Source organism: Parus major, chromosome 1 (assembly GCF_001522545.3).
Source record: "Parus major isolate Abel chromosome 1, Parus_major1.1, whole genome shotgun sequence".
NCBI lineage: Eukaryota > Metazoa > Chordata > Aves > Passeriformes > Paridae > Parus > Parus major.
In genome coordinates, this window is record NC_031768.1 from 90,111,392 (window position 1) to 90,127,377 (window position 15,986).

Below are 15,986 nucleotides of genomic sequence, written 5' to 3' on the forward strand. Positions count from 1 at the left end.
GCCTGAGGCCGGCTGCGGGCGGGGCCAGCCCCAGCACCGCCCCGGCAGCGGGAGGGCTCGCTGGGAAGGCAGCACCGCGATGGCGCCGCTGCTGCTGCTGCTCCTGTCGCTGCTGCCCGCGGCCGCCGCCGCCTACCTGTGCTGCGGGCGGCGGCACACGGGCAGCGCGGCGGCCGTGCTGCACCGCCGGGGGCCGCGCCAGGCCGGGCCGCCGGGCCCGCCCCGGGACATCGTGAGCGCCGGGCCGGGCGGGGGGCGGCGGGCTCGGGGCGGCGCGGCCGGCGCTCACCTCGCTTCTCGCCTTCTCTCCGCAGTGGGCTCCGAGGCTGTGCGGCGCCGGGCTGCGCCTCTTCGTCCATGTGGCCAACACGGTGAGTGCGGGCCGGCAGACGGGGCAGTGAAACCCGGGGCTGCGTGGGGAAAACAGGGCGAGGGGTCCGGAGGGAGCGGGGCTCAGCGGGGAGGTTGTGGCTCTCTGCGTGCTCTCGGGTTCATCGGGACCCCAGGTGTGATGCTGCGGGCACTGAGAGCTCCGGCCTCTGGCTGAGTGAGGGCTGTGTGTCTTGGGGTGTGGGAGCCCAAAGCTGTCATCAAACTCGAAATTCAGCTGCCAGCAGCTTTCCTTGGACATCAAAGGTCTTGTGTCCCTCAGTTCTGTGATGGGGGTTCCAGCAGGGTGCTCCCCCGGGTTCTGGCGTGTTTGGGAGCCTGCGGGCTGACCCCGCGGTGGCGGTGGGACCGCTCGGTGTCAGGGTGCAGGGGGGACAAAAACCTGCATCCCCTGGGCACTGCCCACCAAGCACCAGCTTCTGCTGGAGGCCGCTGGGTTCGATTGCTGCTGCTGTTGCTCGGCCTTTCCTTTTGAGCGAGCTAGGCACAAAACTTTCTTTTCAGCCGTGTCACCTGTTAGAAAGCTTGGTGTCCGGCTGGGCCTGGAGTGAAACAACTTGATGGGCCGTGTTTATTTGTGAGAATACCTTAGAAGTGGCTTTCTGTCAAGATCTAATAACCAGAATACTTTGTAATCTTTTGCTTTGTGGCTGCTTCTGGTGCATGGTGAAGGGCTTCTTACCTTTCCCAATATCTCTCTTTGAAGGGGGGTGTGAGATTCTCAATCTCCTACAGGATTGCACTGTGTTAGATTAGATGTAGATTAGAAGCCATATGTTTTCAAAAAGGTGCTGTAATTCTTATGCAATGTGTGAGGTAACGTGCAGCTTTGTGGGGCTAGCAGTGTGAGCCTTGCCTCAGACTTGTACTGTATTTGTACATCTCACAATGTGTTTCTGAACTCCATTGTTAGGGAATTAAGACAGGCCAGAACAAGGCTGGTCTCTTTGGGACTGCTGATGCTGCTACACTGGGAGCCAGGGTATTGAAATAGTATTTTCAGCTGTCTGCTACCACGGTGTCTGTAAATTTCTCACACTTTGCTAAGTTGATTCATTTTATTCTGGGAGCTAGTTGAGAGATAGGAAAGATCCTAATAGTAAATAATAAGCTCCTCATCGAGTGTTTGCATAATCTGTGGAACATGAAGAAAATAATGGATGGGAGCTATATAGAAGCTTCTGAACAGCGTTGCAGATACAGGCTTTCTCTGTGAGTCAGGGAAAGACAAAGGAGAATCAGAAGAATACTCTTTTTATAATGATATAAATATGAGAGGTGGGGGGAAGCATTTCAGGCCATGTTTGTGGTGTAAAATACAAGTGTTTTTGCTGTTTCTTTACTGCATAGGATTGCATGCTCTCTAGGGTGCTCTGAGCCTGCAGCAACTGTGAGCATATTCCTTGTCTAGTGAAAGAGGGTGTTCAGGTTAAAGTTGCTGCAAACCAACATTTTTGCTTTTTTTCCTAGGCTTTTGGGCAGATCTGCTTACTGCCATTCTTAATGAGGTAAGCATGGAGAGTTCTCACCCACTCCGAGTTTCTTTTATTTCTTTATTAGGTTTAAGGTACTTGCATTGCACACTTCTTGTAGGTTATCTGAAATTGCGGTTTTTGAAGAGATAAGCTGCATAATTTGATTAGAGAGTGAGTAGGATTATTTCACAGATGTTTGCTAGATTATTTTTTTAACTGCTGTCATTTAAGCGGGTCTCTATGAGAAGAAATTAACCTTTTTTCACACTGAGGCAGGTGCATAGAAGCTGTATTCACCAGCTTTTCTTTTTGCCTTTTGTTTGCCTTTATGTCTCCTTGGCTTTGCTCTTTTGTTAAAGGACAATCTTTTTTTCAAAGCTGGTGGATGTGTAAATATGCTGTGCTTATCAGTAATGGGGTTAAAAGAGTAATAGTAATGGTGGGGAAGTGAGACCTGACATATAGGTCAGAGGCTTTGGTAAGTTCTTTTTAATGACGTTTTCTATTTTAGGTCAGCCTTTCTTCTTTATCTCACATGTGTTTCTGTTCAAAAACTGATATCAAGTATACATTGCACTAGGAGATGCTTGGGTAAGAGTTTGGGAACCTCTTCATGCTTTTTTCAGTTTGCCCATCATTTGAAGGGTCATCTGTGCAGATCCCAGGACACCGAGAACTGTGTAACCCCTGAATTTGACTTGGGATGTGGGTTTTTTGAGCAAATCAAAAGTTTTTTGAGCAAATCAGGCAAGTGTCACTGCTGTTATACTGCAGATAATTCCTGGGTATCTGTGACAGGGTTTTGATTTCCTTGCTTTAAGTGGTCCAAGCTATGGATTTATGCCGCAGTCCCCATTGTATTTGGTTGCAAACAAACTATGTTGAAGCAGGTCCTGGAAAAGTCTGAAGAGGTGCTTGTTTTAACAGGATTAGTGGTTGAATGTATGGCTTACACTACATTCTCCTTTTATTTTCCTCTCCATTCCTGTCTTGTTTGGTCTGTGTATGAGAGGTCTAATTGAAGTGTATCAAAAACTTCCACCATTTCTTTCCCAGCTTGGGTTTACAGAGGCTGGCCTTATGTCAAGCGGTAGGAGGCTTTGTTAAGCAGGCAGAATAGATTTGATGCTGCCTTTAGGAAATGCGTGAGAGAGATTAGCTTGTAACTGTTGCAACTCCCTGCTGTGAAAGCAGACTGCTAAAACAAAATGTTCTTGGGTAAGGTCCCTTCTGAAGAGTCTGAAAAATTAGTCATAGTTGAGGTTGAAAACTCCAGCAGTGACTCTCTCTTATTCAGAATGAACAACTTCTCGCTTATGCGTTCCCTTGACATTCATGAAGATCCCACGTTTATCCCGGAGGTTGCTGCGGGGGTTACAGAAGACAAGTCTGAGGCTAAAAACCCTTCAGATGTTATCAAGCAGCTGACAGATGCAAGGTCAGTATGTGATGTGTAAGAGAGAAGTGGAAGAACACACGTGCTGGCACTGTTATGTTAGTGGGAAGCTGTCATTGTCAGCAATTTAGATTGAATTCTTGTTTCCATGCCCATCCACTTCACAAAACAAATAGTGCTGTCCGTCATCTTGCCTTTTGTAACTGATAAATCACCAGTAATTACAAGCAGTGTGAAAGGGAAAAGCCTGAAGGGGTTTGCCTATTGGGGAGAGACCAAATCCTGCCCTTACCAGGCCTCTGGTTGCACGATTAGAGCAGGTACTTAGTGTTTGGCTAGTGTGTAAACAGAATCCTCTAAGTGACTTTACAGGAGTGCAGTTTCTAGCCTGCAGGGAATCTCAAAGAGAACACCAGGCTTGCTTGGAGGGGAGAAGGAACACAGGTTTACAAGAAAATGATGCACAGGAAATTATCTTAGTTAGTGATGAGAAAAATGGTCTACTGCTTATGTGCTAGATCCATTGACTTGGTGTTGAAGCGGTTTGCTTGTGTGTATCCTTGTGTGTGCTGCATTGTGCTTTTTCCCACTCCTGCACTACACACCCAGATGTGCTGCTGGCTGCCTCTGGACTGAATTTTTGACAGAGGACCTGGGAAAAGGTTCACAAGTATATTCCAGCTAGGCTATAGTGTTGCAGTGGTGAGTAGCAAATGTAAATCTGGAATACATTTGAACAGTTTAATGACTGCTGTATTTCAGTAGGAATAGGAAGAAGCTAAAACATTCAGGCAAAAGTGATCCCTTATTTCTGTGGCATCCGTAGTTGCCTGGCTTGTGTGTGAGGAATCAGACTGAGTGCGACCTGCAATGCAGGGGCTGGCAATCCACATGGTTTGCTGTGTGTGATGCCCAAATCTGCATTGGACAGTGATGCTGAAGTCTACAGGTCTAAACAAACCTGGCTTTGGTGGCTCACAGTTGCTGCTTTTAATCCTTTCTTTTGCAGGTCTGATTCTGCTAGGAATGGGTTTAGCTTCAAAGGGATCAAAGACTATCTGGAATGTTACCGGTAGGTGAAATTATGGTCTGGAAACAATCTGTCCCTCATGGTCCTCTGCTGTGGGCTGCCCCTGTTCCACAAGCTCTCAGACATCTCTTTGTTAACATTGTCCTTGAGGTGCTATTGTTTATCATCACTTCCTGCTGTTCTTTCCCTTTAGTAGAATAACAAAGGAAAGTCATTGGGGAGAGCTGGCACAACTTTACAAGCCCTGCAAGGATATTAAAATGCCGTTTTCTTTGGCTTATTGTCTGTCTTGTCTGAAAGAGATTTCTACATATCTTGTTAGCTCAAACACGGGTGAGAAGTAGGTGAAGGTTGATCTGGATTATGCAAATTGTGCATACTGTGGGTCTCTGATGAATCCCTTGGTTCCCTGCTCCTTGTGCTTCTCTGAGCATGACACCTGCTTTCACCCAGTAAACGTGTCCAGCTTGGAAAGAGCTGAAAACACCCCCCTTGACTCTGGGGTACTGTGAGCTGTTGGCTGCCTGGTAATCCTGGTTTCTTCTGGGACATGTGCCAGATGTGGAGCCCTTGGATAAATATTCTTGCACTCCTAGAACTTGTTCCTCAAGGGCCACCCCTGCCTGCAGACTGTGGCATTGGAGCAAAGGGCTGACACTGCAGTCTGGTGTTACAGGTGTATCCTGGCTGCAAGGCTTTTGTGTTAGCCAGAGACGGTGTGTTTGTGGTGTAACACAGCCTTTGCCAGGAAGGAGGGAAGGTTTGTTAAAGGTGGGTTATGACAATACTGCTGGGAACCCCTCCTCTGTAATGGGAGGCCTATAACAGGGTCTGACCTCTTTGTCTTAGCTCATTATACTGGGAGTTTCATAGCTTCCAAGCTCTCAGGAGCTTGAGGACTCATAGTATAGCTGTCAGCTGTTTGTCCCTGTTTATCTGTCTGGTGGTTCAGGAATATTTGGGTAACTCTCCTAGCTTTTGCCCCTCCTCTAAGGAGCATTGTGTATAATTGTATTATTGTGCATAATGTGTAGGCAGATTCTCCCCTTAAGGAAAATAATCTCCTGTCTTGATGGTCTCAACAGTGTTCAGGTCATTACCACACAAACAATTCTTGATTAAAGCTGTAACAGCTGCCATCTTGCTGCATGGGAGACAAGCCCTGTGAGTGGATGTGGTGTGGGGAGGTCTTGTAACAAACCCCCAATTTCTCCTGTCCTGTAGCAGTGGGAAGCTGACGCCATCCCAGGTAGCCAAGAACATCATTGCCATGTTGGAAGAGTGTGACAAATCCAGGCCACCACTCAGAGCCATAGTGCAATGGGACCAGGAGCAAATAATGCAGGTAATGTCTGCATCTGGTATGAAAGAGGCCTCTGCCACCCCAGGGGCAGTAGCATTCATTAGAAGGGCAAATAAGTACAGAAAAATAAGTACATTTTTCCCTCCTCTGTGTTTAGAGGACTACAAAAAAGTTTGCTTTCCTTCCTGCAAAGAGAGGTAGCATTAAAGCAATCTGTTTCCTGCTGGATGACATGTCTCTAATAGGACTTCTGTGCTTATGTGGCATCCATTAGTGTAGATGGTTCCAAGTTGTAGTTTCCCACCAGCATATGGTGGAAGAAGGAAACTTTGATAGACTGGCCAAGAAAGCCATTTTTTATATCCATTCCAATACTGGTGATGACCTTCAGCTCAGCTAAATATATATAACATATGCTTTATGCTTTTTCTTTTTCTCTGTGCAGATGGCTGAGGCCTCCACTGCTCGTTACAGGAATAAGTGTACCCTGTCTTGTCTGGATGGCATCCCAGTGTGCCTGAAAGAAGAGTTCAAAGTGGTGAGTTTCCTTGTCTAGCTGCCAGTTCCTGCTGCAGGTGGTTAACCTGGACAACTCACTGTGACATGGTTTTAAGACCAACTTCTCAGCAAAAGGCTGAGAATATGTTTGTAATGAGGGGTTGTACGTGGGTTTGTAGTGAGTAGGATTAACAAGTTTTGCAAGATGAAGACAGATATTGCACACAGCAGACGTGTTCCGTATCTTGTACTGATCTCTTTAATCCACAGGGAACAGAGGGTGGGTGTGGGAAACAGTCTCTTATGATGAAATGAGAAGGTATAAAAGCATCTGTACAGTGGGTGTAACTGTCTGTATTTCTTAGGCACGGACTCTGCTCCACCGGCAAAGCATCCCTCTCTCCTTACCTTAAAATACACAAGTTACTTTGAAAATCCCCACTGACGAAGATTTTTACCTGTAGCCTAACAACAGCTAACAGTAAAGGCTTGTGGCAGTGTCATCAGGCTGTTGTAGGCTCTGAAGAGACCTACCTCTATGGTGGGAGTCCTCTTTATGTACAGATTCTTCTGTTGCTGCCTCGAAAAAAAGAGTTCTTGACATACCCTGAAAATAAGTCCATCTGTTATTTTGGCATTTGACTAATCTTGGTGCCAGGCTTCAAAGCATGCAGATCTGAAATGCTCTGTCCATAGAAAGATGGAACACAGAGCTGTGTGCTAGGGGGCCAGGGTAATGTTCAGCCTCTGGGTATAGCAATTGCATTGCTGCAGGGAGGCAGGCTTTGACCATCTACATGTTTCTGCTGTATCATGGTGCAAATTGGGTTCTCTGCACGGGAGAAGGACCAAATACTGAAGGGTTGAGTGTCCCTCCTGACAGAGACCAACACAGGACAAGTCAAAGAGTGATGCTCCCTAGCCCTTGCTTGCCTCCATGGTTCCTATTTTCTGGGATCTGTTGTGATGTTGAAGTGTGCATGTACTCCTTTGCCAGGGTTTTAGAAGGAATAATTGGGTGTCGTCTTGCTAAGGTACCTTACCGTCACCGAGTGGGAACAGTGTATCTTGGGACACAGCCAGAAACAGAAGATGCTACTGTGGCCAAGAAGCTGCGAGAGGCTGGGGCTATCATTATTGGGGTCTCAAACATGCATGAACTAGGGACTGGAACAACTGGATGCAACCCTAATAGGTAAAAATCCCTTTTCTCTCTCTTCTCCCAGTCTAAAAATGCCTATGACTGTCCAAAACTCACAGGGAAGGCTACAAAAATAAGGGGAAGCATGACAGAACCTTGGGGGTATGAAAACCCAGTACTATAGACTTGAGGGTTAGAGTAGCTGTGGAAGCCTCAAGGCTCCTGACACCAGAGGAAGGAGAGGCTCCAAGTGTTATCTGCTGAGTAAGGAACTTGGTTTGTCAGGCCTTACAGGCCTGGAGGTGTGAATGTTTATAGGATGAGTGGTAGACAAAAGCTGTGACAGAAAACAAATAAATGGTTATATAATGCTCAGCCTCCGTGATAGCTGAAGGCCTAGAACATTGAGAAAACAGGTTCACTGAATTTGCTTTACTATGGTGAATTCTCCAGCTGTAGCCAAGCTGAGAACTCAGTTGCAGAGCAGTGGTGCTCATGGCCTTGATAAGCCTTGTATAGAGCCACACTTGGTGGATGTGCAGCTGTGTGGAACTAGGGCTCCCCCTTGGCTGCAGCAGCGTGCCAGCATTTCCTCACCGTGGGAGGGCAGCTGGATACCCAGTGGCTTGGCAGGGCTCTGCTGGCTGGGGCTGTGGTCAGGCTGGAGACATGGGGAGCTGCTGCTTGGGGATAAAGGGCAGAGCTGACTTGCTTGTCTCTAAGGATTGCTGGCCACCAACTGCTCCACCTTTTGGAATTGCATCATGCACTGTGGTAGTAATGGCATGGTGCCATTGCCAACAGAAGAGCTGAAGTGGCCTCTTTGCTCTTGTTTTGGGCCTCTTTTGGATGGGTTGCTTATGCTCACAGGAGATTGGACTCTGAGGCAGAAGTCTTTTTTGCATCCTGTTTTCTAGGGACATGGCACTTTCTGAGATTAAATGTCATCTCCTTACAAAGAGATCAGAATCCCTGAGCTATGTTTCTGGATCTTTTCCTGCCCTGTAATGCACACAGTTCTCTTCAGGAAAGGTTAAACAGTCTTTGTCTGCTTCAGGTACCACAAGATCCCTAGGAATCCCTACAATGCTAACCACTTCACAGGTGGGAGCTCCAGTGGGTCAGCAGCAGCTGTAGCAGCAGGTAGGTGGTCCCAAATGGGGTTGGTGGGGGGAAGGTCCTGAGCCAGAGTACCTCAGGCATTTAGTTTTTATGGGGGTTTGGGTTTAGTAGCTGGAGGAAGCTTTTAGCTAAACAGAGAGCTCTGTGTGCTGTCTTGGATACAGCTGCTGGTAGAATGGACAGGGCAACATGATGTGTCTCTGATCACAGGCCAACGTGTGGGTTTTTTGTAGGTCTCTGCCCCGTGGCTATTGGCACAGATGGAGGAGGCTCTGTGAGGATTCCTGCTTCGTTCTGTGGTGTGGTGGGGCTGAAAGGTAGAGCCCTTTAATCATGGAGGGGTGTGTGTTTGTCTTGTTTGCTGTTCCAGGTAGAATGCCACAAACAAGCCAGATATTTATTAATTCCTGTGAAGTAAAATTTGACCAGAGAAACTCTGAAGTATAATACCCTGAGAGTCATGAGGCTTAGACTGGCAGCATGGAAGTATTCTCTACTCTCTGCTGAACAGATGTTCAAAAAACCTAACTTACGTCAAATACTAAACAAAATACACGTGCTGCTTTTCCATTCTACCCTTTCCTTTCTGCCTTTCATCTGAGACCAGATACTCAGCCGCTACTTTCTTTCCATCCTTCACATGTGGTCAACTCGACAAATCTTCATTCCTCTGAGGAGGATGATGATGATGACAAAATGCAACTGGTCAGAAAGGTGATATGAGTACTTGCAGAAGACAGCTGGTGTTAGGCATGAAGTCTCACTAGTGAAGTGGTGAGACCTCCCATGGGTCTCACTCAGATTATCCTGTTGGTAATCCTGCTCCTGCCTCTCCATCCTCCACAGCACAAATGCTGCTCCTGCATATTTAAATACCAAAATGTTCCTGCACATATTTCCCCTCAAATAAATAATTTCTATGGGGGGAAACCAATTTTACTATTCACATGTTTCACTGATGGGGCAGATCGGGGTCAGCAGAACAGGGTACTGAAGGATGAGAGACTGGGCACTGAAACAGCAGACATAAAAGTGACTGGCATGGGTTTGTTGTTTACCCTGGGTGCACCAGACCCATCTAGGTGGCTCTTTCCAGTGACTGCTCATACCCAGCTAAGTCCCATTTCTTGTTCTTCAGGTACATTTGGGCGCATCAGTTGTCATGGCAGTTTGCCACTCTCCTACTCCACAGTCAGCGTAGGTAAGAGGACTTGTGCTCTGCTTCAGGGACCTTGCTGTGTGCTGCTCTCACAGGGGAGGCAATCTCTGCTTCAAAAAGACCTGGGGAGGAAGGTGCTATTTACCTCTTGTCACTTTTTTATAATTGTCTCTTTTACAGGCCCTATCTGTACATCGGTGACAGATGCAGCCATTGTTTACAGTATCCTTGCTGAGCCAGATCTGCTCTATCCATATGGTAGGTGAGCCCCCTCCCTCCCTGAGCCCAGATGCTCACCCTTCCTAGAGGCATCCTAAAATAAAAGGAGGAACTCTTCTTTGTTCCCTGCAGGACTAAAACAGCCCAAAGCAACCCTATCTGATATGTGTGCTCCTGACCTGAAAGGCTTAAAACTCGGAGTGGACTGGACATTTTTTAAGGTGCCTGGTTTATCTCTATCTTTCTGCTGCTTTGCAAAATAAACCAAATGCATTCATTGTTCTCTTGCCTGCCATCATTAGAGCTTCTCACATTTAGTCCTGTAGTTGGAAGATAATACAGCATGTGTGAAAACATCAACATGGAATTATTCTTTCCTAAGGCAGCCTTTTGAGTAGGAATCTGTTGGAGGATTATGAGGAAAGGTAATGACTACTGCTGATTCTATGGAAGCAGTGTTTCTGAACTGATAAAAAAAGGCAGTTATTTTAAAATCAAATGAGGAAAAGGAGTGTATCCACTTGGTGACAGTGCTGTAGCTGCTAAATGTTGTTTCATTATTGCAATGTAGAAATTGGGCTTGCAAGCTAGTAGTGCTTGAAAATTGTAATGCAGCCCCATAAATAAATGTGCTTAGAATTTCTTCCTGGAGGTACAAAAAAGACTCTTACTGGCTCTGGCACAGTGCAGACAAGGCATATTCTGTGCTCTGGAAAAGGTGACCTTTCCTTTTCATTAGGGTTGTGACCTGCAAGCTGTTCTCTTGCAGCATGTGACCTAAGTCCTACAGGACTGTGTTTCACTGCTGTTAGGGACAGGAACAAAGAAAGGACCATAGGGACTGAAGTCCTGGTGAGTGTGCTCACCTAGTGGAGGAGAGCAGTTACTAAAATTCTTTCCTCTTATTTTTTAGGCATGTGATGCTGAAATCCTGTCTGCCTGTGAGAAAGGTAAAGAGGGAAAGTCTGTAAATCTCTGTGCCTGATGTTATGGTGTCGTATTTATGCATTAAATAGCTCTTGCCTGATGTCCTTAAAGGCAGTTGCTTAAAGTTGTCAGGCTGGATAAACAGCAGTAACTTTGTATTAGGGAAGCCCTCCTGACTGCTGAGGGTTAAAAAGCTCAGCAGTTGTAGGCTTGTCAGATTACAATGGAAGAATGCAGTCCAGTGTGCTCAGCCTCTGTGTGTATAAAGACAGATCTGTGCTTGGTAGGACTCACTCTGCAAGCTTTAATGGTAAACGACTTTTATGGGAAGGCCTTGTTTCACAACATAATGCTCAGTAGTAATACAGTGCTATGTCTTTGTGATATATCCAGTCCTCTGGTGTTTCCTTGAAATAAGCCAAGTGGTGCCCTTAGGGTGCCTTTGTCAGAGTTTAGACCAAGAAAAATTGACCCTGGTGAGCACTTGGGGCAGGGGAGAAAGTCTCCACAATGCCTGGTATGGTAGTTGCATTGGAGCTGAGATAGTTCACAGAATTCAGGCCTTGCCTGGATTTTCTTCACCTTCCTTACTTCCATACTTCTACATTTAGAGTTTTCTTAGGAGAGCTGCATCATAGGCAAGCTTGGGTGTTTATGAAGAAGCTGGGGTCACAGAAAGAATTCTTTTCAGACTGCAAAAGATTCACTTTTCCCAAAGTCTTGGTGTTCAGCCTTGTTAAAGTGCATCAGGATTTAGTGGCTCTGTATTGTTTACCTGGTCTCTTGAGTATTCCCTGATTCCTTTACCATTATGGTTCAGAAGAGGCTTTGACTAGGAATCTCTTGATGCTAAATAATCAATTCATGATAGAACACTGGTCATGTAAAGTGCTCAGGGAAACATTGTCAGTCCTTTTACTCTTTGGCTTAATTTGGAAGTTAGAGGGTGAAGTGAATTTGCCTGAAATACAGCAGGTTAGTTAGGAACCTGTTTCCAAGCTCCTGCTCTGTTGGAATACTGAGATGTAGTTAGGTTGAAGGCATTTCCCTAGGAGAAGCAGCTGCAGCCATGCATGCTACATGGTGCACAATGCCTGCCCTGCAATGGCATATGGAGTCTCTCACCCTGCAGGGGTTGGGGATTTTCTGTGAAGTCTGGTGAACTCAGGGATGCTGTCTGTGTTTTACCTGACCTGTACACAGCCGTGAAGCACCTGCAGAGTTTGGGAGCCAGTGTGGTTGAAGTCTCTCTTCCAGAGATGGAGGAAGCACGAGTGGCACATGTGATCTGCATTCTCAGTGAGATGAGGGACTTCCTGCAACCTGACTTCAATAAACATTTCCATGAAATGGTAAGTAGTAGCAGCTTGGAGGGGTGTCAGTAGTTGTTCTGACTGATACAGAACAAATGTCATGTCAGTCAGAAACCTGAGGTCCTCCTGCTTCTTCTATGACAAACTACCTGTTGGATGACTACAGGTACAGAAGAACAGACCTGGAAGACCTGAACAGCTCTCACAGTTCAATTTCCTGCAAGCAGAACCTCAATCAGTTTTGGTTTTTTTTATTTCAGAATTTGGAAACTCGGGCTAGCCTGGCTTTAGCTTCCCAGTTCACAGCTTTGGATTATATTAAGGTAAGGAACATAGTGGGGTGAAGGCTGAAGGGAGGCATTTAGTGAAACTGTAAAGGTGGGGTAGGGGCTTCTCTTAGCTTCCCAATACCCATGGGAAGATGTCACCCAGCTTTAGCTGTCCTCTGCTGTGAAAGCATGCTGGATGGTAGGGCACCACGGAGGACATGCCACCTGGCCTGTACCCTCATTCCAAATTGCAGGAATGGTGTCTTCTTTTGCAAAGGCAGAGATGCTGATAAACAGTCTGCCAGCATCAAACATGAATTTTGTGAGTTAAAAGGGCCCATCAGACAATATTCTCTCTGCTTTCAGGCAAATCGACAGAGAACTCGGTCCATGAGATTTTTGCAAGAGATTTTCAGCACTGTGAACTGTATCCTTACACCAGGTATTGGCACACTTAAAAGCCAGTCCTCAACAGCTGTGAGGTGCCTTTTAAGAACAGTCACTTCATTAACTTTCCCTCCTCAGTTCTGAGAGTATGACTTTTGTGCACTTTGCTGTGCCTTGCACCCTTAGAAGATAATACAGCCTGTGCTGTGTATTTCTAGAGTTACTGGTTATATCCGTGGCACTGCATCAGGTTGCCCAGAGAGCCTGTGGGATCTTCATCCCTGGGAATATTCAAAAGCTATATGGACATGGGCATGGGCACCCTGCACTAGCTGACCATTCCTGAGCCAGAAGGTTAGACAAGATGACTTCCTGAAGTCCCTTTCAAGTTCAGCCATGTTGTGATTCCTCCACAGCTGTTCCTTGCACTGCCCCAAGAATTTATGAATCTGACCTCGTGACTGGGAGCAGCGATATGTCCTTCACAGTCCGGTCCATGAGGTAAGGAAAGTGCTACTTACGCCACAGAAACAGAAGTTTGGGAACAGCTGGAGAAGAACCTCTGACTGTAAGGCGGGAGAGATTAATCATAGCTGCCTCCACCAAAAAGGGATGAATTTGCTGCTGTCCCTAGGAATACTGATGACAGCTTTTTCCCCCTAGGTTCATGCAGCTTGGTAACCTCACAGGTATTCCAGGCCTTGTGGTCCCCATTGGATATTCTACTGCTGGGCTTCCGATTAGCCTCCAGGTGAGTATTTGCTCATTGTGAATGTTGGGACACAAAATCCCCAGCTGGCTTTGTCCTGAAGCATCACAACCAGGTCCCTGCTGTTCCACACAGCTCACTTGAGGAGCTAGCAGGTACTGGAGATAAAAGCTTTAATTTGGGGGCAATTTGCCTCACTCCTAAATGACAGAGGTCTCTTTGGGTATCTTTGAGAAAGATTTCTCTGTCTCCCTGTCTACTTGCATCAACACCAAGTATAGGTCGCTACCCTTTCCTCTCTTATTTCTGTAACTTTAAATACTTTCCTCTTAAAAGAGGTCTCATGTAAAGGAGATCTATGTCTTGCAATTGAAAGTCACACAGCTGCCTTTATCCCAAATACAGTGATGCCATTCTTACTGGGGCACAAGGACAAAACATCTTTTGAGGATGTTGAGGGGGGGAAAAATTGTTTCCAAGGCTTTCAAGAGCTATATGACGCTACTTTTTTTCATTCATCCTTCTCCTTCTGCCTCTTATCTTCTCCCAGGTCATGGCAAAATGGTGGGATGAAGCTGTTCTTCTGAGGATTGGCCTAAAGCTAGAGCAGTTCCGTGACCAGACCAAAAAACCATCCATTTATTATGACATCCTCGCATGATGGAGCAACCAAGATGGGGACAAGAACAAGTCTGGGTTTTTTTCCTAGTCTGACCTGACCAAGTATTAGAGTGAACTTGTTTTCAGTGATCATCAGAATAAGGCTTAATAGCAGACCCATGTGAGCAATGAGGACAAACTGCTGATCCAGTCAGGCACTGAGGCTGAGCAGACACTTCTGCTCCGTGCCTGGTGGATGGATATACTAGGGAGATTAACTGTGCTAGCTAGTTGGGCTTTTGCCAACAGGGGAAACTGCAACTATCTTCTACAATTTCTTCCCATGTAGGGGTCCTGTGCACAGGTGGAAGTTGCATCTGCAGGACTGCATGAAGGCCATTCATACTACTGTACATGGCAAGGTACAACAACCTTCTCATGGAACTCCTCCAGGACAGAACAAAGGTCCTGTTTCTGAAGGGGAAAGGCAGCAAACACTGCCTAGCACCCTTGGAATGAGGAGGATCTTAAACCACCTGCATTTAGGCAGCATTTGTTTTGGCCCTGTACTCAGGCATTGGGAGCAAACCATAAAGCATGTAGCTAAGGAGGTGTTGCTGTGCCTCTGTCCCTTGCGCTGCCAACAGTTCAAGGTCAGCCCAGCAGCTGCACGTTCAGGTGTGTCCCAAAGTCCTGCCTCCCTTGAGCCTGGCACACAAGGGGAGGAAAAGCCACACCATGAAGCGTCTTTGCACCCCAAAGCCCTGGTACAGTGGTCTGGCTTTCTTTTGCACTTCTCCATTTCCCAAGCTAAGCCTTGGAGAGCCTCTTTTCTCCTGCTGGTTGATTATATATAAGCCTAGGTGTCCAAGTGGAAGAAGACACTGGATAATGCTATGAAATACTGTTCAAGGGGTGCTGAGCCAGCTATTTGGAACAGGTGGAATTTGTAGGAAGCACTACTGAGCTACTGCAAAAATTGAAGCTGGATGCAAGAAGGGTGTTGCACAAAGCCACATGCAGCAAAGAGCGTGCTCTAGATAAGAAACCAACCTTCTCTTATCTTTAAATTACTTCCTAAAGCAATCAAGGTAGACACAGATTATTGCATAAAGCATGACACGGCTGTAAGCCATCGTGTTGTTTTCTTGAAAGGCTCCAGACTGTAAATTCTCTAGTACTTTTGTCCTGCCAGCAACATTAGGAAAGCCTTTAGGAGCAACTAAACCTAAGCATTTATGTTTATTTTGGAGTGAATGCTCAGAGGCACTTCCTGTTGCCTACCTTATTAGGCGTCCTGGACTTGTGATCAGGCTGCTGGAGCAGCTGTCCTACCGACAGCAGAGATCACTGTATTCTTATGTAGCTTGGAAGGAAAGAAGAAACAGAAAGAAATTGCAGTTTCTCCCAAAATCAGTACAATTTTGGGATTTTTCTTCCCCATACCTAAATCCTCTTTAACCAGAGCTAGCACTTTACTAATGGCTGAAACTGTCAGATGGCATCTGCATGCAAGAAGATTGCATTGCTGTCCCCTGCCTAATTACCTGAGTTAAAACATCAGCTCCTACCGTCATGCTGTCACCAGCATGCACAGTTAATTGTACGGTTGATAATGCTTTTTATCTTGTATTCCTCTATGGGAAACTGCCACAACTGTTTTTTTCACTGGAGTCTAGTAGAGTGAGGGAGGAGGTTGCTAGGAGGAGAGAGGCTAAAGTAAACAGTTATTTTTTAAAGATTCCTGCATCTTCCTAACAGTGGGAAGAAGAAAGAACTGAGTTTTTACTGACTGACAGTAACTCAGCCTCTCTTTTCACAAACTGCTTCCTTACTTCACCTAAACGTATCTCATCAATGCACATTTCCAGTGCAAGACATCCCTAGTACTGAGGTCACTAAAATAAACTTTACTCATCCTGGTGAAAGGCCCCTGTGTTTCCTTTTTTCCCCTGGCTCTTAGCTTATCCAAATTCTACAGCAGGCCAGTTCCTAATTACCAGTAGTTCTGTGAGCAAAGCAGACACAGTGACCACACACACAATCCT

General features: G+C 46.3%; 1 protein-coding gene across 1 annotated transcript; it reads left to right on the forward strand.

Annotated features, from left to right (window-relative positions):
- Positions 1–52: 52 nt before the first annotated feature.
- LOC107205706 (fatty acid amide hydrolase-like) lies at positions 53–15,866 on the forward strand. Its single transcript, XM_015630447.3, has 20 exons — positions 53–232; positions 315–371; positions 1,861–1,898; positions 3,163–3,303; positions 4,271–4,333; positions 5,516–5,636; positions 6,040–6,132; positions 7,127–7,287; positions 8,291–8,376; positions 8,589–8,672; positions 9,494–9,556; positions 9,695–9,772; positions 9,866–9,954; positions 10,647–10,683; positions 11,864–12,012; positions 12,234–12,296; positions 12,609–12,684; positions 13,046–13,130; positions 13,293–13,380; positions 13,889–15,866. Exons 1-20 carry the CDS (start codon positions 80–82, stop codon positions 13,997–13,999), a joined length of 1,836 nt encoding a protein of 611 aa, XP_015485933.1. The 5' UTR covers positions 53–79; the 3' UTR covers positions 14,000–15,866.
- Positions 15,867–15,986: the final 120 nt, after the last annotated feature.

Bases quoted from the DNA above. Each gene is read 5' to 3' on its own strand.
- LOC107205706 (XM_015630447.3), top strand. From the start codon at position 80: ATGGCGCCGCTGCTGCTGCTGCTCCTGTCGCTGCTGCCCGCGGCCGCC. The intron at 9,955-10,646 runs GTGCCTGGTTTA...CTTATTTTTTAG, and splicing joins TGGACTGGACATTTTTTAAG to GCATGTGATGCTGAAATCCT. The intron at 12,013-12,233 runs GTAAGTAGTAGC...TTTTTATTTCAG, and splicing joins ATAAACATTTCCATGAAATG to AATTTGGAAACTCGGGCTAG.